This window comes from Pimephales promelas, chromosome 14, assembly GCF_988280905.1.
Source record: "Pimephales promelas chromosome 14, fPimPro1.hap1.1, whole genome shotgun sequence".
Taxonomy (NCBI): Eukaryota; Metazoa; Chordata; class Actinopteri; order Cypriniformes; family Leuciscidae; genus Pimephales; species Pimephales promelas.
In genome coordinates, this window is record NC_142782.1 from 19,644,271 (window position 1) to 19,668,179 (window position 23,909).

Here is a 23,909-nt window from a genome sequence, read left to right on the forward strand (position 1 = left end):
CTTAATTGCTTTTTCAGAGGCAAGTTGCGGCCCCATCGAGAGCTTTAAATTCCTGTGCTTGGTAAAGCAATCAGAGAGAGAAAGAGAGAGAGAGAATGAGGACAGATACAGACGAACATTCAGAAGCCAGGTGTGGTTCCTATGCGTGGTTATAAACCCGGACACTGATGCTAAAGGCATATCTGGCCTAGCACCAATCCATCATCTCGAGAATTAGACACACAACCAGAGATTTACATAAACATCATGTCAATCATGTCAACCAGGAAGAAACAGAAAAGGCCAGGCCATTGTACTGTATCAATATACTATAGGGGGAAAAATAGAGATTGGCATGACAATTGTTTAATAGAAAATTACAATTATAATACACTATATTATTATTATTATTATTATCAACAACAATAATTTCAGAATCTATATGAATACTGTATAACATTAATCATAAAAAAATATAAATCGTATATATTACACAATAAGTCAAAATTATTATTAATTATTATTACTAATAATACTAATAAGACAGACAGACATAGATAGATAGATAATTTCATATATGACATAATAATAAAGTAATAAACATTGTATGTAATATTAGGCTGCTGCTTAAAATAAGAACAATATTTTTTTTTTCTCAAAAAGTTCAGCATGGTGCAAGTAATATTATTTTTAAAACATTATTTAAACATTCAGTGAATAAAAAATAAAATAAATAAATAAAATATTAAAAAATGTCACCAAGCCCACTTATTTAAAAAGCCAATAACAAGTAATAAATAAATAAACAGTGATGTGCTCTTTAAAAAGAGTAAACCATGGATAAACCACCTCCCTCCATAATCTCTCTGAGAATCATGGCATTCAATCAATGAAAACTAGAGTTGAATTGAGATATATCTGATCTTACTCAAGTGAGGTGAACTCAAGTCTAGTTAACTTCTTACCAGGTTGATGTTTACTGGCTTATCCCTGCGGCCGGTCTGCACCAGGAGTTTGTAGGCCAGGACACCATCGTCAGAGCCGTTCCTGTAGTTCCCCTGAGTGATCCTACCGGCCTGCCAGTCCTTATCGAATGCCTCCTGCACACCTGCCAGGACACACACACATTATTTTGTGGATCCTGTTCAATAGGTTATACATAAATCATGTTAACCTCTCCTTTCAGTCATCCCTCAACCCCTTGTTCTCTCTCTCTCCTCAACGCCAGTGGTCCATTTCTAGGACACATTGTTTTCTCTCCCCCTCGCCTCACTGTCTGTGACCAATTTGTCGAGCCATTTCAATCCACAATATTAAAGACAGCTTTCTCCACCCTCTCTGGAGTGGTCTTTACTGAAGCCTATACGCACATACATACACCAAAGTGTGTTCTAATGAGACCGCTGAAAGGATTAAACAAAAGAAAGTAAATGAAAAACGCCAATGATGTTTGAGGTTCTGGTTGGCCGAGCTGACAAGTCTGTACATGCCACCCAAACTCCGTCTGGACAGAAGTTGTATGGAAACATATACGCCTTTTAAAAAAGGAGCTGTGAGAGAGAGAGAGTGGGCAAAACAAGGTTTTCTTTTGAATTTGACCCGCCCGGGATTAGATACGCCATTCCGAGCACTCGACACATGGATTTCGTGGAAAGAAGTCACTGTGGAGAAAGCCGCAAGGAGGAAGTTATTGCAGGGACATGCCCTTTATCTCCCAATCTTCTTGTTTTTTTTTTTTTAATATTTTTCACTCTCACCTTCACGTCTTTTTCTTTTTTTATACAGTTTTGCTCTGTTTTTAATCTCTCATTTAAATCTCATTGCTGGATCATAATACGTCTTAAGAAATTAAATGTGTTTTTGGAGGTTTAACAAGCATGATTGATGTTTGCGAGAAACAGATGATCTGATGATGGTAAAATTGAGGTAAAACTCATCTCCAACGGTCTGGAAACCAAGACAGTCTCTAAAAATTAAGTTTTTGTTTTTTAGAGAAAAACTTTCTTTTTTAAAAAAAATACTCTATTAAAAATAGATTTTTTTAATGTATCTGAAAGAAGTCTCATTTGCTCACAAAGGCAGCACTATTTTGAAATATTATTAAAAGAACTGTTTTCCATTTTAATTTATTTTATTTTATTCCTGTGATGGCAAATCTACATTTTCAGGGTTTTTTTTTAACAAGAAATCATTTTAATGTTGTTTAGATGCTCATTTCTTTTTCATCATCAATGTTGAAAACGGTTGAAACCCCGATAGTATTTTTCAGGATTCTTTGAAGAATAGAAAGTTTAAAAGCATTTATTTAAATAGAAATCTTAAGGGGTCTCTTTTGATCATTTTAATGCTAATGTACTTTGCTGAATAGGAGTATTAAATTCTTTTTCAAAACATTTTTATTAACGAGCCCGAGGCAATGTGCATCCATAGGTGTATGCTGAAAACGAAAAAAACCCAAACAAACAAGAAAATGAGTCAGATGGATCTCTTCCAGTCTAAATGGGCAGTTCTGGATCAGAATGAGCTGCAATGTGCAATATGAGCAGACTTTTTGCAGTTTAGTTAAAGGTTTGGTCTTCACCAATGGTCTCTTACACAAGACTGATCGATTACACATCTGAGTGTATTACCTTGCAGCCAGTCTCTGAAGTAATGCAGCCACATGCGTGGAAGCTGGCTGTTCTCCTCCCGCAGGACGTACTTCACAGAGCCGAAGCGTTGGTGCAGCTCATAGAGCTGAGGCTGGATCTGTGCATAGTCCGCTCTCTGTGTCACCACATACATGTTGTAGAAGGAAAAGTAGCGGAATTGGGCACGGATGAAGTCGTATTCGCCCGTCTCCCTAGGCACAATGTCAGTCAACTCTAAACCGTCCCGGACGCAGGTGGTGCCGTAAAGACTGACCCCGAGCAATGCCAAGAAGAGCAAAATTACCACCACCTGAGAGGAAACACACACAAAAAGAGAGATATGAGTCAGAGTTTGGCTATATCTAAAGCTACTGCTGCTTTAGTGTCTTATGATGAAGTTCTGCCCTGTTTGAGGTGTTTGTGGTTTTCAGAAGGCCCTGACTCACAAAATAACACTCACAAAATATAACTCCAAGAGATTAGCTCATTGCTGGCATCTCGAATCCCACTTCTAATCAGATGATGTGTACTGTGGGGGGGAAAAAGCATTTGACCCTTACCTTTGTTGTAGGCTGCAGCAAAAACGGTGCATAATGATTCTCAGCGAATGATGCAAACGTCCATCGAGAACACGGAGGTTCCAGGCAGCGTAAACTCGACTCCCCAAACTGAGATAGCAAGTCTCGTGTGGAGCTAGCGCCATCAGGGCTTTGGCAGGATGCTGTATCAGAGGCCGCCGCTGGCCCAGCGCTGCTGTTGTTGTGGTTGTTGTTGTTATTGTTGTTGCGGTTGGGATTGGGATTGGCATTGGGGGCAAAGGGTTGGACGGAGATGTGAGAATGTGGCTCTGCCGTGGTGTAGTAGGCCTGTGTTCTGGGGTCGTACTCTGTGCGCAGCTGTACGGTGGACTGCATGGTGATTTGGGTGTGCTGGGCGAAGCTGTGGCTGCTGTAGGAGGGCGGAGTGCTGTAGCGGCTCGAGTCAGCGGAGGAGTCGGCGTAAGCTGCCTGCGGCTCCAAATGGATCACCCGGTTAGCACAAGGGCTAAAGGTGTGAGAAAGAGAAAATGACAGGGAATTTCAGGAACACAAAGGCATCATGTAATTTCCTGCAATTTCAATTTATATCACAGCAACACAATTATACAAAAGAGCTGGATAAAGTCGCCATGTATATTGAAAAAGGTAGGGATCTTAATCATTCTTCCTTCAAAGATTTGTCCAAATTGTAAGTCAGCATCATTCTTATCCTTAATAAAGAAAGAGTTATGCTGTCCCAATTTGCCTATTTTTACTATGCACTTTACTTTAAAAGGTGAGACTTTTGTCTAAATAGTGCACGTGGGGGAGTTCAAATGTAAATTTTCAGTAAGGTCCTTTATCCACTCGAGGAGAGGTCGTTCCTCAACCAGTTCTTCCAGTTTTTCCAGTCTTCCACAGTCATTCAGTGCAGATAAGCATCAATGAATACATATAAAATGTGATTAAACATTTGTGTACGCTCTTTTTCTATTATAATTAGAATATCCACAAGTTTCCGAGGGGCGCTCCTGTAAAAAATAAAGTGGGTGAAACTTCCGGTAAGGCGGCGGAAGTAGCATTCCAATGGTATTTTGTGTGTTAGTTAGCGAAGAGGCTAGCTGTTTTTCGGAGAATTATTTTACTATTTAAAGACGCAAATCTTTATGAGAGATGTCGTTACGGAGCTCAGGGACAACATGTGCTGTTCGGGGTTGTATGTATAACCGGACTAAACTAATTCAGTGGCTTAAACGTGATTGTTTTGAACATAAGCCGAAAACGAAATCAGAGTGATTCTGCCAACGACTGTAGTTTCCATCGCCTCCCAAAAGACGACGAATCTTCCTGTGTACATTTGTTTAAATTCTTAATATTCTATAAACTCTCTCAGCATGTGTTTGGCTGTTCGCTACTGATCAGTAGCGGTTCTAGGCACGGGCGAACCGGGCAGTCGCCCGGGGCGTCATTTCTTCATGTCACATGGGGGGCGGCACGAGCAGTTAAAAAAATACTCTGTGCCGCGAAGTTTTTCTATTTTTTATCATTTCGATTAAATTATTGGCAATGGCGCCCTGCTTGCTGAGAAGGTGCCGTGCGCAGAAGCGATGTCAAGGCGATCTCCTGATTAGTTCACGTATCGCGTCTTTTGCGCGCTCGAGGTCGTTATTTCAAATCCTCTATGTTTCAAATAGGCGCACGGGGGGCGCGCTCATTATGCGCTCACAGGAAGCGCGCTCATAAACTTTTCAGTATGGGAGTGCACGTGCACCCAAACACTTGGGTGTTTTTTTCTGTTCTCCGTAAATACTTCTTTTAGCAGAGCTACAGCAAGCGTTTTTCTGTGGTGGAAATACATTAGCTACTAAAACTTTTTTGTCGTTGGAGAGCGCAGTGTAATGAGTGCATGGTTCTATAGCAACGACAGCCATGGGAAAATCGGTACGAATTTTACTATTAATAATAAAAGATAAGCTACTGTGCATTATAAATGTCAGGAATGTATCTTTATTGACTCATTCTTTTTATAGAGAGGATTTAAATGCTGAAATATGAGGTTTATCTTTATATAAAACCTTTTTTTGTGTTAACCTTTTTTTAAGTTTAGTAAGTAAGATGAAAGGCACTCCTTTAAAAGAAACCTTTAATATTATTAACTTGGTGAATTGATTTCACTGTGTATTAGGCATTTTGAACAAGATTCTGTGTGTGATCATTTTGGTCACCATATTATCTAATACTTTAATGATCAACTAAAATCAACGCAAAGTTTTAGGTAGAACCGCCTAATTCAAGGTAGAACCGCCACTGCTACTGATGTTACACCTAAACTCAGGAACAAAGCCTGAGTTGACAGAATACCAAATGTGCCAGTTAATGTATTCAAGTAGCACATTCATTTATAATTTTGAATAAACTCCAAAGCACAATGACTAAGTGTGTATTTTTTATTTTAATTGTTTGTCAGCTCACACAAGTGTCTGTCACCATGCCTTGCTGAGTATTGATTATTAATAATGTTATTATAATACTCCCAATCAACTACTGCGGACGGTATTTTACCCTTTTGAATTTCGTTGAGGTTGTGTTCCCACATCGTTAGCTAGTTAAGTCATCTATAACTTGAATGACTGTGAACTGTTGAATGAACAAGTGTGAAGTATGTCAAGTCGCGCTTTGTTTACTTCGAACCGGAAGATGCGCCCACTTTTGACGCAAGGCCTCATGGGGCGTAGGAAACTTGTGGATAATGCTGTTAGCTAACATCAAATTGCTGAATTCAATTGAAAGTTGAGTGTCCTGTGTAAAGAGCCATTTGTGGCGAGTCGCTGCCTATCTAGCATGCTTAAACAAATCAGTTACTTATAAAGATTCATGACAGTTACTATGCTGGCTTAGAAGGCAAATGAAGAAAGTTAACAAGGTTTTGTAAAAGAGCTTGTATATTTTCCATGATATTCTATATGAATGGAGAGTAAGCAAGTGAGCTTGTGAAAGTCCTTCAGATGTGGCAACTCATTACTCTTGAGCGCTCATGCAAATGCATGTAAACACGACCGCAATCAGCTTTTCAGTCGAGAGCAGTTAAAGTCGAGGGGCGAGTGAGTGCTGGTGACTGGAAAGCAAGCGTTTCAACCATGGTGAAAGTTTAGGCATCAGGTTTAATTTCCTGCAGAAGTTTGGGGGCATGACTACGAAGGTAAAGTATGTGCCTATAGCTGACTCGCTTTCTCCCTCTCATCAGACACCAAGAATGTTGCAGTAAGCAGGAGAGGCAACAGCATGTCTTATTTAAAGGCCCGGGGCCACAGACAGAGATAAACATCAACACACGCACATATACACACAAAGTATAGATGTAAGGACAGGTTGACGCTTAATTGTGCGGTATTATACTGCACTCATTGTCATAAGTCATTGAATATTTTATCTGCATTATTCACCATATCTGATATGCGTGTTGGTGTTTATATGAGAATAAATACCTAAATGAAATCTGTTCATTATAAAAAGTGATTGTGTGTCATCAGAAATTTTGGACTACCACTCAATTCATATGCATTAGATTTACGTCATCTTTGTGAACTTTTTGAGTGATAGTTGAGTAGACTGTCAACTGAGGGATTGTGTTTCGAAGGTGCACGAAAGTCTTACGGGTTTGGATGCAACAACATGAATGATGACAATATTCATTTTTGGGTGATCTAACCCTTTAACCCTCTGGGGTCCATGGTGACCCCATGTATTTGGGGTCCTTGAGGTGTTCTGACATGCCCTGACATTTGTGCTTTTTTCAGTTGCTTATAAACATATTAATGGCGCAGGTGAAATTACACACTATATTTAGCACAAACAGGGCTACCGTAATATGTGAGCAACATGTACATGTTTGTATTTTTGAGAGACTATTGTTTATGCGTGGTCAAAGTGGTTTTCTTCTATTCGGGGTATAGTTATCCTAAGTGTGTATTCAATATAACTAGCTTTGAAAACAACAGCAGTTTATGATTAGTATTTCTTTAGCCAGAAAAATGTGTTCAATACCTGACAAAGCAACAGAAAATGTCAAAGCGGCGGTCCTCTCGGCGGTACAGGTCCATGCTGAGGATGGCAGGAAAGATCAGCAGCACCATAGCGAAATTAAAGACCACGACCACTGCCGCCTGAGAGAAAAGAGAAGTTGCTATTACGCACATATTCACACTCACACACAAAATATTCACATACAGCAACACTCGCACATCTGCACAGGGTCTATGCCCAAACCACAATGATCCATACAAATTCAATTTTAAACCTTGCCATTCCAAAACTGAATTTGGGCTCATCCTCGAGTGAAACCCACTTAAATTTCTAAATGTAAATCACACGGCTATCGAAGTCATAATTCAATCAACACACTCCCATATGAAGTGACTATGACTATGAATTAAAAACTGAAGTGGTTTGTATCCAAACCCAGGAAAAAGACTTTGTTAAGCTAGATGTGGCTCTTCTGACCTTGGGAAACAGCCACTTTCTTTCAGAGCCGATATATCACACGGTTACTAAAAAGACTCCACCAGGCCAAGAACTCCTTTCCAGTGTGGGGAAACGAGCGAGTGATTTGAAACATTTAATCCTGATTAATTCGGTTGAAGCTTACAGAAGAACTAGTGTGAGAAGAGAGTGGATGAAGAAAAGCGACATGACAATGAGAGTCAGAAACTGAAAGAGAGAGAGAGTGAGTGAGAGAGAGAGGGCAGATCGAAGCATGCCTAGGGTGTATTTTTTATGGGTGGAGGTTGGAGCCATGTCAGACTGCCAGACCACCCAGAGAGCAGCTCAGCCTGACAGAGCCAAAACGCAAGAAGACAGAGAGACTCATGGATACAAAACACATTGATTCCAAAAAGGTATTTGGACACACTTGTCACTGCATTACAAAACAAAATATCAAATCTATCAGCCCTAAAAAGGAACAGAGAGAGAACAAGTGAGAGACTGTGTGCGCGAGTGATTCTAGAGTGAGATATGTTAGGCTCGACATGTGCGGCCGCTTTTAAGCTGCCAATGAAATAAAAAGACAGAAAGTGAGGGAGGTGCCAAAGGAACAGAGCTAAACAGAGACAGAAGAATTAAAACAGAGAAATAATGTTTAAATTCAACTTGAAATGGTAATTGCAGCAACCCATCACTTCTGTAATATTATTACACAAAAATACATATTGTTAAAGTAAATGTTGCAATTTATATTTTAATAGGGAATAAATAAAGACAACTCTTTTTTTCCTCTGGAAGAATGTGCACCAGTGATTTGTTAAAACTTGGAATGTACTCAGAAATGCTGCATTTATTTGATCAAAAATACAGTAAAAAAAAACAGTAAAATTGTGAAATATTATTACAATTTACAACAGTTGTTTTCTATTTAATATATTTCAATAAGTAATAATTTATAAAAGTCATTACTCCAGTCTTTAGTCACATGATCCTTCAGAAATCAATACATGCTCAAAACATGTACTATTATCAATGAAGCCGTGTTACTTAATATTTTTATTGAAACTGTGATTCTGTTTATTTATTTTATGAACAGAAAGTTTAAAGGCAACGCATTTAGACATCGGTTGTAAGATTAAGTATTTCTTTACTGTCAATTTATATCAATTTAATGATTCCTTGCAGCATAAAAGTATTAATTTCTCGTAAAAAAAAAAAAAAAAAAAAAAAATCTTACTGACCCCAAACTTTTAAATGGTAGTATATATTAAATCAATTAGGTACATTTTGAGTTTGTTGACTTTAAAGACAGTACGGGACATTCTCATTCTTGAGCATTTGATTGGACAAAAATCTGAGTAGTGCAGGAAGAGTCATCAATATTTTAGCATTTTCCCAGAATAGAAAGCCAGCAAATTGGATTGTAAGTATATAAAATGTTCATAGGGACAATATTATCTATAGGCTTGAGATGCATATGGCAGAACGCGGCATAAAACATGTATTATTATTTTTTTTTTTTTGTAATTTTGAGGCATTTTCCCCAAAGTGGATAAGTTGAAACAAAACATTAGACAAACGTTAAAGTAAACACATTTGGACACAAACAATCAAGTAAACACACTACAGCTGAAAAGACTGTTAAGGCAGGAAATAACATGTTTGCAAAAGCAGTATCTCTTAGCCGTTAGTGAGTGAGTGAGTGCGTGTGTGTTCACAGCGGTTTTGAAGATGAGTGTTTTCAGGCACCGTTGAACAGGTGCCAGTTGGAGTGCGCTACAGTGAAAAAAAACAGCGTGTGTGTCTGACAGATGTGTGTGAGACATCAATCCACACATCCTAATACTAGATCTACAGCACCGCATGAGTGCGTGTGTGTGCATATTTTCTGGAAATATGCAACCATCCAACAGACACAAACACGATATGAGACTTCACACTGTCTACACTTGCAGATATACAAAGAAATGGTATATTTATGATTTAGGATCAAAGGATCCCAAAATTGGGGAGGCTGTCTGTAGGGTTTAGGCTGAGATTTGTGTGAGCGTGTTTGTTAAACAGAACAGGGCATCAGTGTGTAAATCTCAGCGTCTGTCTCTGTGCAGCTGTGCAGGTTATGTGGATGATGGCGAGGTTACTTCACCTAAAGTTCAAAGGTTAAGCAGCTCAAGCGCTGAATCAGTGTGAGTTTCATGTGAGGGCGATGAGCCTTCAGACGTCCAATGAGGAAAATCTTTCAATTGAATTAAGTAAGACTGATTAAGTAGGTTCAAACATAGGTAGTTTCAGATTTCATTTAGGCCATTTAAAAGGATACGGGACCCAAAAATAAACTTTTTGGTTTTACTTTTTTTCAGTAGAAAATCAACCATTCAATCCCAATGAATGGGGACTGGAGCTTTTAATCTTCAAAAAGGATAAGAAAGCACCATAAAGGTGGTCCATAAGACTTATGTTATATATTCAAACATATTCATCTTCTGAAGCCATACGATAGCTTGTGTGAGAAAGTCATTATTGAGTGAAAAACAAATCTCCATTCGTGAGTAGTGAATCATGAACAAATCATTTAAATTGTTCATTTGATTCATTGAAAAGATCTGACTCAAAATGATTCATTCAGGATTTGGACATCAATACTTGTCACTCAAACATGCTAAAGAGAGCTAGAGAGGATTTTGGTCTTGTTGTGTATGATTCATCACACCAAGATGAAAATTCAGTGGGAAAATTTAGCACGATAAATGGCTGTTAATGTATCCGTTTAGTAGGGATGTGCCTGAAGCCTAATTCCAAATTCGGAAGGCACGGAAAATGAAAAATGCATTCTACTGATCGCCTAAAGGTACATGGTAAGGCTTGCTGCGGAAGTCGATTATACATTACAACACATCTTCACGTGAAGACAGTACGGAGAGATGACTGATGGCTCGATAGAAAGTGTCATTTCCTTTCCGAACACAGTATTTTGGCTACGGGGCACGTTCCTTCTGTTTAGACTGCCACAGATATTAGTATGGAATCAATGAAGTAATTCTGCTTTTCTATATGGCCACCTACTGTCAAATAAAAAGTCAGTGAAATTGCATTTTCCTTTCATGCCGAACATTTGTATTGGTGTGAACATGCCTAAGGAGTTGCTTTTGAGTTATTTTTTGAAGATTGAATTCTCCAGTCCACAGCCTTCAGAATATCTCATTTTCTTTCCCCGCAAAATAAAAAGAGTTATAGGTTTGGAACGGCATGAGGGTGAGTAAATGATGACAGAATTTTCATTCGACAGTCTCTTTATCCTGATTTAAGTCAGGAACGGGTTGTGGGCAGATCTCCTGCTCAGCCTCTTTGCAATGTCACTTCCACAGCCTTGCGGTCATAAATAAACCACAGATGTGTGGAACAACAATCCGTGAGACCCACCCCCACTCCCAGATTGAGTTACATGCCCACAATCTGCACACTTAGGGGGCCATACCACTAATCACACGCCGTAGGGGGGGTTATGGGCCACGCCAGCTCCCTCAACCTGTCACACGCTTGGTTTGATGAATGAAATCAATAAAAGTCGTGTGGAGAAATCTGGAGTCAATGAAGGTTTGGAACACACGCACATACACAAAGAAAGAGCAGGTATGGACATGGGAAATTTGGGCAAACATCTATTGGTAATATAAACATACACACAATTGATACAGACAAGCTATTTGAACTGCATTCCTGTTTAAAAAGATGGAGAAAAGAACACACACACACACACACACACACACACACACACACACAAACCTGTAAGGAGAAGGCTCGGAGTGCTGGGATTGGAATAAGGGCGGCCATGAAAAAGGCTGTCACATTACTGATGGAGGTCAAGGCCACACTAGCCCCAGTCCTCTTCAGACATTCACCAGTGCGGTCCTGAGGAAAAAAGACATCACACTGTAAACAAATCCACATCAAGAATTTTATTCTTCCCCTGGAGTCCACTAATGTTAGTCAAGGTTTCTTCCACCAAAAAGTGTTGTATAATAGCTTTTCATGTCCATTTTCCAACTTCTCTCTGACTCTGAGAATTAAACGGGCTGTTTTTGCTACTGTACCTCATACATAAATGACCTCTATTATGACTGGCATGTGAAACGAGTAACAATGGCATTACCAAGTTGCTGAATACGGTTTGTAATAACATGTAAACATGGGGAGTTTCATATTAATGTACGTGCAGTTTGACATCAATCCCATGGCTAGTACTGTTTTTGCAGCTAGTCTGATGCGGTTTAGTTTAGATGGCTGATCTAGGAAGATGACTGACATGATAACGTTGACATTTTTTATGTTTAGTATGTATGTTGAGTAGATTTATTAAAAAACGGTGATATACTGCAAACTTTTATATACTGATATACTGTCAATTATTCTTCCATCTAATTGTTGTGATTTGAAGGATTTTATTCTGTATCCCGATCAAGTTTGGATTTATTATAATATAATTCATTGTAACTGGAAATGACAATAAACATCGATTTATATATATATATATATATATATATATATATATATTATTTATTGTTCAATTTATTTAATTAGTTATTTAATCCAAATATGGGGGTGTGTGCAGCTCTGGGTCTATTCTGTACTGCTTATTTTAAGGCAAAACTAATGACAAATTTGATTAAAATATAGCATTTATTAATATCTTGTCAAATGATATAAAAAATGTTTTGTTTAGTGTAAACTTATTCAAACCTGTAATATGGCGTGAACTTTTTGCGAATATGAATACATTTTTCATCTGAATGTGGTGTTTTGAACAATTATATTCTCAGCTCGATTGAGTTTGAATTTCAGTAGAATAGAAATAAATGAGTTTAACTAAAAATGTATGATAAATGATCAAAATACAATTATCAAAACTGAGAGTAGGTGCAGTTCTTGATATTCTAAGTGTAAGACAAAGCTCCAATTAAAAATAAATCATTTATTGTCACTCTTGGGCCTCGATTACGTTCGTGAATAACAATTCAGATGTTAGCAGTGATTAAAAAAAACACCTTTAAATAACTGACAGACACATTATGACTTAACTTGCATTTAATCATACTTAAGTTTAAATCGAAGAGAGCTGATAATCAAACAAACTGCTTTGACAACTTGAGCTCAACTTCTGATGAAAAGCTTTCCTTTCTTGCCCCGAAAGGAAAAAAGCAAAAACAGATTAATTTCCCTCTCTTCTCCTTATCCCTCAATCACACAGAAATATTTTCCATCAATGTAATTTTTAAACAAAAAAGCCCATGGTGCAGAAACACGATTGGCTTGTTGTCCTGTTAGGATAAGCTCTCTCTCCTCATTTCAAAGCCATTCAGGGTACGAGGCGCAAAAGAAACAGTTCAAAACCCCATCTCTGTAAACACAGAGGTAGAGATGAGGAGAACGAAAGAAAGAGTGAAAGTTTTTTGTGGTGTCTGAGGACGTGCAGGACCACACACAGAGAGCTTTAAGACAGGAGGGCTGTGCACTCTCTCTCCTCCCACAGGGGAACTGTTTACTTTCCACACAAAAGTGTCGCTGCACGCTGTGCAATCTCACATAAACACAAGCAAATACATGCCTGAACTCAGCCGTCTGCATTGGAGTAATATAAATCACCTCTCATACACCACCATGTCGTACACGCACACAAAGCTAAACAAAGATACCCCTGACAGATAGATAGACGAAAGCACATACACAAATTTACAAAAAAACCCAAAAAAAACAGATCACATACACATAAGACTGCCATCGTCCAATCAAGTTTTGCAGGCAAAACTAGCAACTCAAATCCTTAACGTCTGTCCTAGTAATGGCTATACAGAAACTGATTAAAGATTTACAAAATAAGTCAGATGATCATACCATGGTATTTTGATAAACTAAAAAGACCAAAAGTATTTGTAAAAGTACGAAGTATAAAAAGACTGTACTGCAGAACCAAGGACTCTTATGATCTGGTTCTTTTAAAAGGGGTGGTTGATTATGATTTCACTTTTTTTTAAACCTTTAGCAAGTGTGTAATGTTGCTGTTTGAGCATAAACAACATCTGCAAAGTTTACAATCCCCGACGTTCAAAGCATATATATTTTTTCTTTTAAATAAATCGCTTTTTAAGGACTACAACAATGGTTGGTTGGGACTACAAGACATTCCTCCTGGGTAAGTGACATCACCTACCCTAGAATTTATATAAACTCCGCCCCGGAACACGATTTATAGATTATCAGACTAGAAGATGACTACACATAAGCTACATAAATTCATCAACTAACCATTCTGAAACGTCCTGCTGCATTTTACATGTTGACACCTGTCTTTGAGTCTCTCCATCATTGTCTGAATCTGGTTTGAACATAAAAGGCTAAATGTTTTTGAAAAGTTCAATGCATGATGGTGTGAGTGCAAGCTGTTGAAGCTCCGCCCTGAGAACAGCAGCTCATTTGCATTTAAAGGAACAGACACAAAATGGTGCGTTTTTGCTAACCCTCAAAAAATATACTAGTGTTGTATTATCACGAAATATAGTATATTATGGCGAGAAAGCAGCAGCAGTTCAGACTGTGTGCGGGCCTCTGACGTGAGTTCACGGGAGCGCCACGACGCATGCGCGAGAACTGAGAAAAAGATGCAGATGGGTCTCGATGTAGTGTTTAATGGTTCTAAAGTGTGCATTTCCTGGAGGTCCCAATTGCGAGAATCCAACGAGAAAACGTAAAAGTGCCTTACCAATGCCGTAAAATGAAATGATCATGAGAGTAATCTTCCCAGTACTCGCGCATGCGTCATGGCGCTCTTCAGAGGCCCACACAGAAGAAAATAATAGTTGAATAAAGTTGTTATTTTGGGGGGGTTTGCGCATAACATTTATTTGAGTCGCTTGATAAACTTAAGGTTGAGCTACTGTAGTCACATGGACTATTTTAACAATGTTTTTACTAACTTTTATATATGTATACACACACGCACAGGTTTATTGAAGCATCTTGAAAACGTTGCCGCAGTTCTTATTGATTTAGTCTGTCTCAGTTTTTTTCTGTTTCTTTAAGTGAACACAAACAGACTCGATGATGGTGAGATCAGATCTCTGTGTGGAGCATAACGGCGATTGTCAGACGTCTTGTGCATACAAAAATCTCACTGGATTATAACAATTAATGGCAAAGGTGCTTGGAAATGTAAACTGATATCTCCTACTGACACCCAACTACAAAAGATATAAATAACTGACTTAAAACCATTTTTTTGGGAAAAAAATACTAACGTGCCTAAGACTTTTGCACAGTACTGTATACACATGGTTAAAAAAATATATTTTACATATTACATAATATGACATAATATACCATATTACAATACAATGTAATATGATATTATATAAAAATATAATGATTCCATTATATCAGATTTAATAGATATATAATAAATATTTATACAATACGAAAATATTACATAATATTTATTCCATGGTATTTATTTGTTACTTCAAAGTATGTTATAGAATACAATGGAATGAACATCACCATACCATACAAAAAAACAATGGTAGAATTTTTATAATTTAATTTATCAGTCTTGTGACATTGTTCAGTGGTCCTCGGCAGATCAAAGTGTGCTAGTGTTTTTGAAGTTACATCACAGGTCGGGGCAGGTACACACACATTCCTTCATGTAAGTGATAACATGAGGGTACGCTCTGATATACCCCCTTCCTCCTGATAACATACTAGCTCCCTCATTTCTGTACTGACTGCCTTGTCTTGACACTATCTTTGGATGTGTAGTCACTGAGTGTTTCTGAGGGTCTGTCACAGGAGAAAACAGTAGTTGTTTAGTAGTGTTCCCTGTTTTTCAGGACGTGTGTAAAGAGATAACACACCTCAAATGGAATCCTTTTGTTCTGGCCAGTCTCGCTGAAAGCATGAGCCAGGAGAAAGACATCGTCCACCCCTACACCAAGGGCCAGGAACGGCAACACCTTTACCCACATGAAAACAGAAAAGCATGCTACATGTAAAGATAGTGTTTGCATTGAGTAATTTAAGGGGCTGATGTTCACACAAAACACATTTATTCCACTGTGCTGCTTTTTCATTATCTTTCATGTTCATGAGTTGTACCTGAGTGGTAGCGGCGTTAAATGAGATGCCCAAAAGCGAGCACAGTCCCAGTCCAGCGGCGACAGAAAGAGTGACCAGCAAGACTCCCGCCAGCCCGACTGCCCCCTGAGACTTGGCGCAGTCCCACCGCAGCATGGTCAGACACGCATAGGCAAGCTGCACACAGATAACACAGCTATAGCGTTAATCTGACATTATCACATTACCGTAGTGCCGTTCTCATGAGTGCGGTCACGGCACAGCAGGGTCAGGCATGCACTGGCAAGCTGCATGTAACATAACACTAGGCCTATACACACACCAAGTCTGAATTTTCAACATGAAAAAACTGTCATGACAAGATTTTAAAATGAAAAAAAAAATGTGTCTCAATAATTATTAGTGATCAGTCGATCAATTGAATCTTAGGCTAGGTCTGTTTTTTCTAAATTTGTTTTACCTTTAGATGCTTGTAGAAAGAGATGCACAGAAAATTATATATGAACAGTTACAGTAAAAGTAGATTCAAACTCTCAACGACTGCATGAGAAGTTATCTGCTTGCAGTGTTATTTAATTACATTTAAAGTTAATGAATTTCAACTTCATTATGTGTTATTACAAATATATTTTAATAAATGACATACAAGTCAATAGAAATTACAGTAAAGTATATTTTTGTTTAGCAAAAATACTTATTGATTTAGTATTTAAATTAACTTATTAATTAATTCATTAATTTCTGTATATACTCTTTTCAAAAGTATGCTATTTTTAACTTTTATTTCAGACCTATAAACACCATGCTTTTGGTGGGATGCTCAAAGAACAGAGCAAGAGGTTTTGTATTTTCTTATTTAATTAGGTCCAGTTTTGGTGTGAAATGACCTTAAAACTATGTTAACATCGAAATAAGGCATATTCCACGATTATTCAAAGACTTGGGTGAGTACTTAGTGAATGAGTGTAGTGAATGAGGTTGTGCTTTAACCTGAACATAAAAGGAGAGGAAGTCTAGATAAAACTAAAGCTCTTCAGACAGAACTGGAGATGTGTGAGTGAGTTTACCATTAGGAGGTAGCCACTGGCGATACGGATCACGCTGACATCAGAGAAGGACTTAAGGATGTCTTCGAGGGTGGTGGTGGTGAACGTGAGAACTTTCTGAGACGAATTTACAGACACACTCTGCTGGACGGCCTGAGGACACACAGGACGGAAGGAAGAAAGAAAAATCAGTTAATGTTGTTTATTTTCAGTTCATTTACACTCTTTCTATAATTTTCTCACTGCTCATCTTTTCCTTGTTTTGTATTTTCCCTCTGGCGATTGAAGCTAATTAAATAAAGTGGAAATCACAGTCGCCACAAATGTTTCAACAGCACAATTATCCAAGAAATGAAAATCACAGCCCCACCTCCTAAAACCACACGCACTCACATCCACATCCACACACATGTTCAGCCCTGCACAAACACGCACTAAAAGGAAACCCTATGCCAAGCGGAGGTCAGGGCTGACAAAACAGAGACCAGATGATGTCACACACAAACCACCAATGGGACGGCAGCTGTGAAAGAGATTGTGCGCTGAGCGGGTTAATGCGTTCCAGACGGTCCTGTCAAATACACACACACACACACACACACACAGATACCACACACATGCTAAAACACACACACAAGTGCTGGGGCCACCATACCAAGAGGGGGATTCTGCAATGGACACCCAACACTAGCAAAAACTAGCTGTGTTGTAATGCAGTCATTCCATATTAAATGTGCAAATCTGATTTGTAAACATTAGTTAATGCATTAGATGACTTAACAATGAACAATAATTTCACAGCAATTAATGTTGCATAATATTAATTTTATATATAAAATGTTGGACAAGTTAACAATTACAAGTTGTTAACGACTATTTATCGTAAAATATTGAGCATTGTAAAGAAAAAAATATTGACAGTCCTAGTTTATAATATACAATATTTATTTTAGACAAGTATGTGATTAATCACACAAAAAGGGTGCGATTAATCACGATTAATCGCATACTTACCATGGCATTAAGCATACATTGTTTATCTTGTTTAACGTGTTTATTTTGTTTTATGATTTTCTATATCCAGCTATATAAGTAAACTTTTAGATTAAAGGATTCTTCTTACTAAACTGTATTTTCAAAACTGTATTATTTGGGTCTTTTCAAAAAAGGACACTTGGAGACTTTAAAAGGACACCTAATAACCAAATGATATAAGATTACAGATCAAAACTTTTCCGAATCCAGTGTACATTATGTGTACAATGTAACAGCAATGAGCTTTTTAGAGCTTGTTTTCATTTTAGACATGTCAAGCTGCGATATTTCACGGGACTACACGGAGATTCACGTTGTTTCCACAAAATAATTTGTTTGGGCAAACAACGTGAATGTACTGAAATGTATCTGCATAAATTCAATGTGCGATCAGTGCGTCGAGAGCCCTCATACAGTTTGTTATACTATAAATTTGTTAATTCATGTTTGTTAATAGTACATTCATTAATTTATACATTTTGAAATGTTATATGTAACTGTAAACATTGACACTATGCAGTTTTAATAAATGCTGTAAAAATGGTGTCCATTGCTAATTCGACATCTAACGCATTATTGTTAACAAATTAAACCATATTAATATTTTCAGTAAAATGTTCATTTATGAATATACCATTGTTCATTTGTTAATTCACATTTGTTCAAAATACATTTATGTGCATTATTATTAAATGCTGAAAAAAGGTTGTTCATTGTTGGTTCATGACACATAATGCATTAACTAATATTAACAAATTTAACCTTAATGTAAAGTAGGGCTGTCAAATGATTAATCGCGATTAATCGCATTACATAATATATGTGGGTGCACTGTGTATAATTATTTTGTATATATATATATATATATATATATATATATATACATTACACACACACACACACACACACACACACACGCATGTATATTTGAGAAAAAAAATTAGATATAAAATATTTATATTTATATATATTATAAATGATATAAAAATCTATGTACAGTATATGCATGAAAATATTTCTTAAATATATACAAGCATGTGTGTGTATATATATATATATATATATATATATATATACAGTATATATATATATAATAATTATACACAATGCACCCACATATATTATGTAAACACAAACTTTTATTTTGGATGCAATTAATCGCGATCAATCGTTTGACAGCCCTAATGTAAAGTGTTGATTTCTAAAACAGACAGGACCGAAATACCTCTAGAAGACGTTTTCAATGTCAGAATATTGCGCATCAAATACACGTGAAGGGTTTAGTTTGCACATTTCTACAGTGTCCCATCGTGACCTTTCCTGACCTTACAGATGTGCCCCGTTTTTCCAAGTTCGCACTTAACCTGAGCGTTTAAAGTATGAAAAAGGAAAAAAAAGGAAGTCTCTGCCTTTGAAGGACTGCACTTAAACAGCTGGGTCCTAACCTCAAGACACACAGCACCTTTGGAATGTATGCATTACTTATGACTAAAGATGAATGCCTTCACACTGCATGAGTACATGTATGTGAGTGTATTTTCCAGGAAACACAAAGTTGGACTGAAGGAATAAATCGCCACGGGCCCCCTAAACGGTTCTTAACAAGATCCAGTTTTAGGCAAAGTAAAACCCGATGAAAGGATGAATTACTAAAAACACTACAGCACTGTAAATGTCTCTACTAAAATAGACTGAAGTCTGGACATCAACAGAGCATCTTTACATCCTTTCCGCGTGCATGTACCTCAGAGTATTTCCTTTGCCAGGCCTCTAGTACGGCAGCTGCTTTGTCCTCATTCCAGTTGATGTGTGAGACTTCATCGTAGCCCTTCAAGTGCTCGTACATCTGCTTTGGGGTCATGAGTTGGAACATGGTCTGAAGAGCCTGTGCACTTTGAGGTAGAGTGAAAAGAGAACAACATTTTGAGCTGAATGTATGGTATAAACTGACCAAGTGTTTCATATACAAAATGTTGTGGTGAAATTAAACGGTCAGCACACAACTTTGTAGTGCGTTGTTCTTGGTGCAACGTGTGGCCTAATTTCCAAACAAATCGCTCGATAGGTGTTGCTTTTTATTGGTTATTGTTTAGGATGCTGTTAAAGCTCAATTTCCTGGGGGGAATGAAATGATATTGGTTGCTGCTGAAAAATAGCTTGACATTGTTTGTCATTTCTTGGGGATAAAAAAAACATGAAAAGAAGCACTAACATGCTGAAATACAGCGGTCTGTCACTTTGCTCCACAGACGAACTCAGACTTCTCCAACTGTAGAGTACAGACTCCCTCAAGTGGACTGTCAACCTGCTATTGTTCAATGAACACTTCTTGAATGAAAAAACCCTTGACTTTCTCTTTTCAGAAAGCCACAAGGGAATGAAAAGATTCCTAGAAATCGTAGTGGACACTTCCAGAGCCACTTGAGAATATTTTTCCGCTAGTAACACTGCAGAGAATTAACATTTTTGGGCATGTGACAATGTTCTTTCATAATATGGATGCTGAATTCTGTCCCCAATCAAGGCCTAAAGAGGTCTGGGGGAAGAAAAAAAAAACATTTCGCTCTTGGAGTAAAAGGTGTGGGCTTCCTTAGTCAGTGGGAATGAATACTAATATGCAGTTCACTAATGATTAAAATCTGCCAAGAAACAAAAAACAAACCTCATACTGTTCATTGGGGTGTAAATATTAATTGATTCGTATCGATCCATCGATTATACAGTCGCCGATTCGATGCATCGATGCAAGAGAATCGATTAATGTGTTTATTTTGCTGCCTGTCCATTTTCAGCATCAGCTCCGACATGTGCGTACAACCTATTCCTAAGCTGCGGGTGGCGCTGACCTTATTGTCTTCCGCTTCACACGCGTATTTATTTGAAACTTAATAGATATCATGTAAAAAATATCTAGTATTGAATCGTATCGAATCGAATCGAATTGAATCGCGGGAAATTCTGAAGTATCGAAAATAATCGAATCGTTGGCATAAGAAATCGGTATCATATTAAATCGTCATTAAGACTCTGATTTACACCCCTACTGTACATGTGAGTGTGTAAGAGAGAGGGAAAGACAAATTGATATTTTTTCCACTGCTATGTAAGGCCCAAAATGGCCTAACATATTTAAAGACACACTTTACACGCTTCCTTTATTACCTTTTATCTGTTTATCCCCTTTACAATTAAAATAGATTAAAATAAATGTATTTCTCTGAATGCCATCAGTGTTTAAATCCCAAATTGGTATCTTACCTTAGAAGTTTGCCGCTGTCATTCTTCTTGGTCCCACCTACGATAAGCTCCTCCTGCCAGTGCATGTACTTTTTGGAAAGCCCGTAGCAGCCACCAGTCAGAACATGAGCCACGTCAAAGGGCTTAAGATGATGACAGATCATAAATCAGACACACTCATGATGCAAAACAACGTTGCTTTAATTATGTATCTATAGCTGTAGCCTATGACTGGGAAAACAGATATCCAACAATGATTTTTAGCTATTGCTCTATGCCATCCTTTGTATGCTGAACCTACCCGTGTCATGTTCTTGTTGGGAGCTGACAATGGGCAGTCAGGGTCCGCGGGATTCAGGCAAGGGCGATCCATGTAGCCATGGCCCACCTCTGCTTTGACCAGCATTTCCTCCCAGATGTCCACCGGATTGTTTAGCATCTTCAGCTCAGCAATGAATCCTATCGGATCAAAGTTGGTCCACTGCACTGGGGATTTGCCACTGTGTGAAAAAAAAAGAAACCATTTTATTGATGTGGACCCAAGGGGGCATTCACATTATGGCACTCACACATTACAGCCTTTAAGTGTGTTAGATGAAGTACAACGGAATTGAATAGAAGGCAGGGCTATATGCACATTAACTACCATAGAAAGTTGCTAACATAAACACAGAGTACCCTTGATATGCCTTTTCCACACCCAAATTTCCTAAGACTGGCCCATTGTTTGAAAACTAACATTGATCCTGTACGTTTCAAAAGATTTTTGAAATATATATATATATATATATATATAAATATAATGCGGCACTCATTATGTTTACCAAGGTTGCATGTACTTGATGGGGGTAATTTTGTACAAACTATGATATATATACTATATATATATATATATATATATATATATTTTTTTTTTTTTTTCAGGATTCTTTGATGAACAAAGTTCAAAAGAACATCACTTAAAATTATAAACATCTTAACTCTCACTTTTGATCAGTTTAATTAACGAGTTCTTGTTAAATAATGTGTTAAAATAACTTAAATAAACAGTGCATGTTTAACCATGGATCCCTGCTTATGGGATGTTGGACGTGCTTAAAGTGGTACGGCATAACTACGGGGAGCGGAGGAAGGGTGACTGGATGGAATTCCGGAGGCTTAGGAATTGATGGATGTTGCACGTCACAGCGGTGGCAGCACAAATGTAGTTGGGATTGGATTTCAGCCTGCCTCCATAATAACAGCTTTGAGAAAATGGAATCAATCCGCTCATCTGATCTTTATCCCCTCTAATTATACTGCCGTGCCGGGTGATCCCGCTCAGGGCCTGGCATCTCCCCACAACTAACAGCCCAACGCAGCAGTTTCGCAAACCTCCCATACTTCGCTTGCCATCCCGTCTCAGTTGTTTTTTTCAAGACCCTCTTTCTCTTGCTGTGTCTTCACCCGGTCTCCCGTCCCGCCCGTATGTTTGACTCTATCCTCAGACGGCCTTCCTCGGGCCGAGTTCACCCTCCCACTGTCCATCACCCATCCATTTCCACCGCTCCGTTGACTGATTCTCTAAGCCTCCCTCTGTCAAACCAGCTCCGCCTTTTTGTCCCTGCACCATCTTTCTCTCATTTCTCCCTCTTGCTTTCATTCTTTCCTTTTTTCTGTATATGTTTTCTTCTGCTCGCCCCTCTGTCTTTCTCTTCTGGCAGGCCTGCGGTGGTTCAGACCACATTGTATGTGCCTAACCAGGCTTGAGTCATTATTCCAAGTCCCCCAACCAGAACACAGTAAAATCCTTATTTACATCCATGATGGAGGGAAAGGGGGAGGGGGGAGGAGGGCAGAAAAACTTTTGCAAACTTGGTGGTTGTCCACTGAGTGTAACTGTTGCAAGGAGCCATTAGCAGCAGAAGTGTGAGGCCTCAAGCGGTTCAACATTACAATGAAGGCCTTCAGAAAACCCCACTGGAGACTGTGGAGCACCACTTAGGGCTGTCATTCCATTAAAATATAGTGATTAATGTAATGTTTTTTAAAATATATTCTTTATGCAACATCCCCAAGTTCTCATCTGATTCATGCAAAAATATAGATGATCCTAATTCTCTGAAACTGAAACTTCATGGACTTAATCTTACAAGCATAATGCACATAGTTTTTGAAGCTTCCATGCTAGTCTGCGCATTAGTTTTCCGCTGGTGTTTGCATTAAAATTTCTATAAATTATAGCATTTAACTCGAAGATTATTTCAGACTTGTTGAGCTTCAATGATTATTCAAATGTCTCTATCCTGTATAAATAAATGACCTCTAAACAGGTAATTTATCAAATAATCATGGTAAAATCCACTTTTAACCACCACTCTTGAGCCGTGATTGGATTGGAAAACCTTTTCCTTTAAATTTAGTTTGCTCGTTTATTAGTTTTCAACATTCATTCATATGAAGGACATGTCAGCGAAGTGTTCACTGTGTGAAAATGGCACTTTTGGTGTCAATTGAGTCAATTACAAGGTCCAATGAAATAGAGAAAGGTGTGTGTAACTTACGGGAGGTAGACAGTTCCTGAATGTAGCTTAGCACCTTCCCAGAAGCAGTCTAGAGGAGTGATGATCAAACATGGGTGCAGTTTCTCTATAATCTGAAAAGGTAGTTCAAAGGTAGTTCCTCTGAAGTTCAGATATTTCTACTAAAATGTCATTTTAAAAAGATGAGCATTCTTCCTTACCTGGTCCACAAGATTGTTTTCTGTATAAAGTTCTCCTGTTTTGTAGCATAAATGTTCCAATTTCCATTGCCTGAAAATCCAACAGTGGAAATAAGATCTACCGTAATTTTGTGCACTACTATGATTGAAAATCAAA

General features: G+C 38.0%; 1 protein-coding gene across 2 annotated transcripts in view; it reads right to left on the minus strand.

Moving 5' to 3' along the window:
- The window catches only part of ptch1 (patched 1), a 63,347-nt gene that overhangs the window by 16,890 nt on the left and 22,548 nt on the right, over positions 1-23,909 (minus strand). For both annotated transcript variants that reach the window (XR_016146504.1, XM_039679968.2), the window contains exons 4-16: positions 23,774-23,843; positions 23,595-23,686; positions 21,353-21,551; positions 21,073-21,194; positions 19,559-19,706; positions 16,801-16,932; positions 15,755-15,910; positions 15,514-15,612; positions 11,393-11,518; positions 7,172-7,290; positions 3,170-3,653; positions 2,610-2,919; positions 945-1,087 (exon numbers count right to left, since the gene is read on the minus strand). Coding sequence is in view for 1 of the 2 variants with exons in the window: in XM_039679968.2 (XP_039535902.2) it covers positions 945-1,087; positions 2,610-2,919; positions 3,170-3,653; positions 7,172-7,290; positions 11,393-11,518; positions 15,514-15,612; positions 15,755-15,910; positions 16,801-16,932; positions 19,559-19,706; positions 21,073-21,194; positions 21,353-21,551; positions 23,595-23,686; positions 23,774-23,843 (2,200 nt within the window). In the remaining variant the exon portion in view is untranslated. The remainder of the gene's footprint in view (positions 1-944; positions 1,088-2,609; positions 2,920-3,169; positions 3,654-7,171; positions 7,291-11,392; positions 11,519-15,513; positions 15,613-15,754; positions 15,911-16,800; positions 16,933-19,558; positions 19,707-21,072; positions 21,195-21,352; positions 21,552-23,594; positions 23,687-23,773; positions 23,844-23,909) is intronic.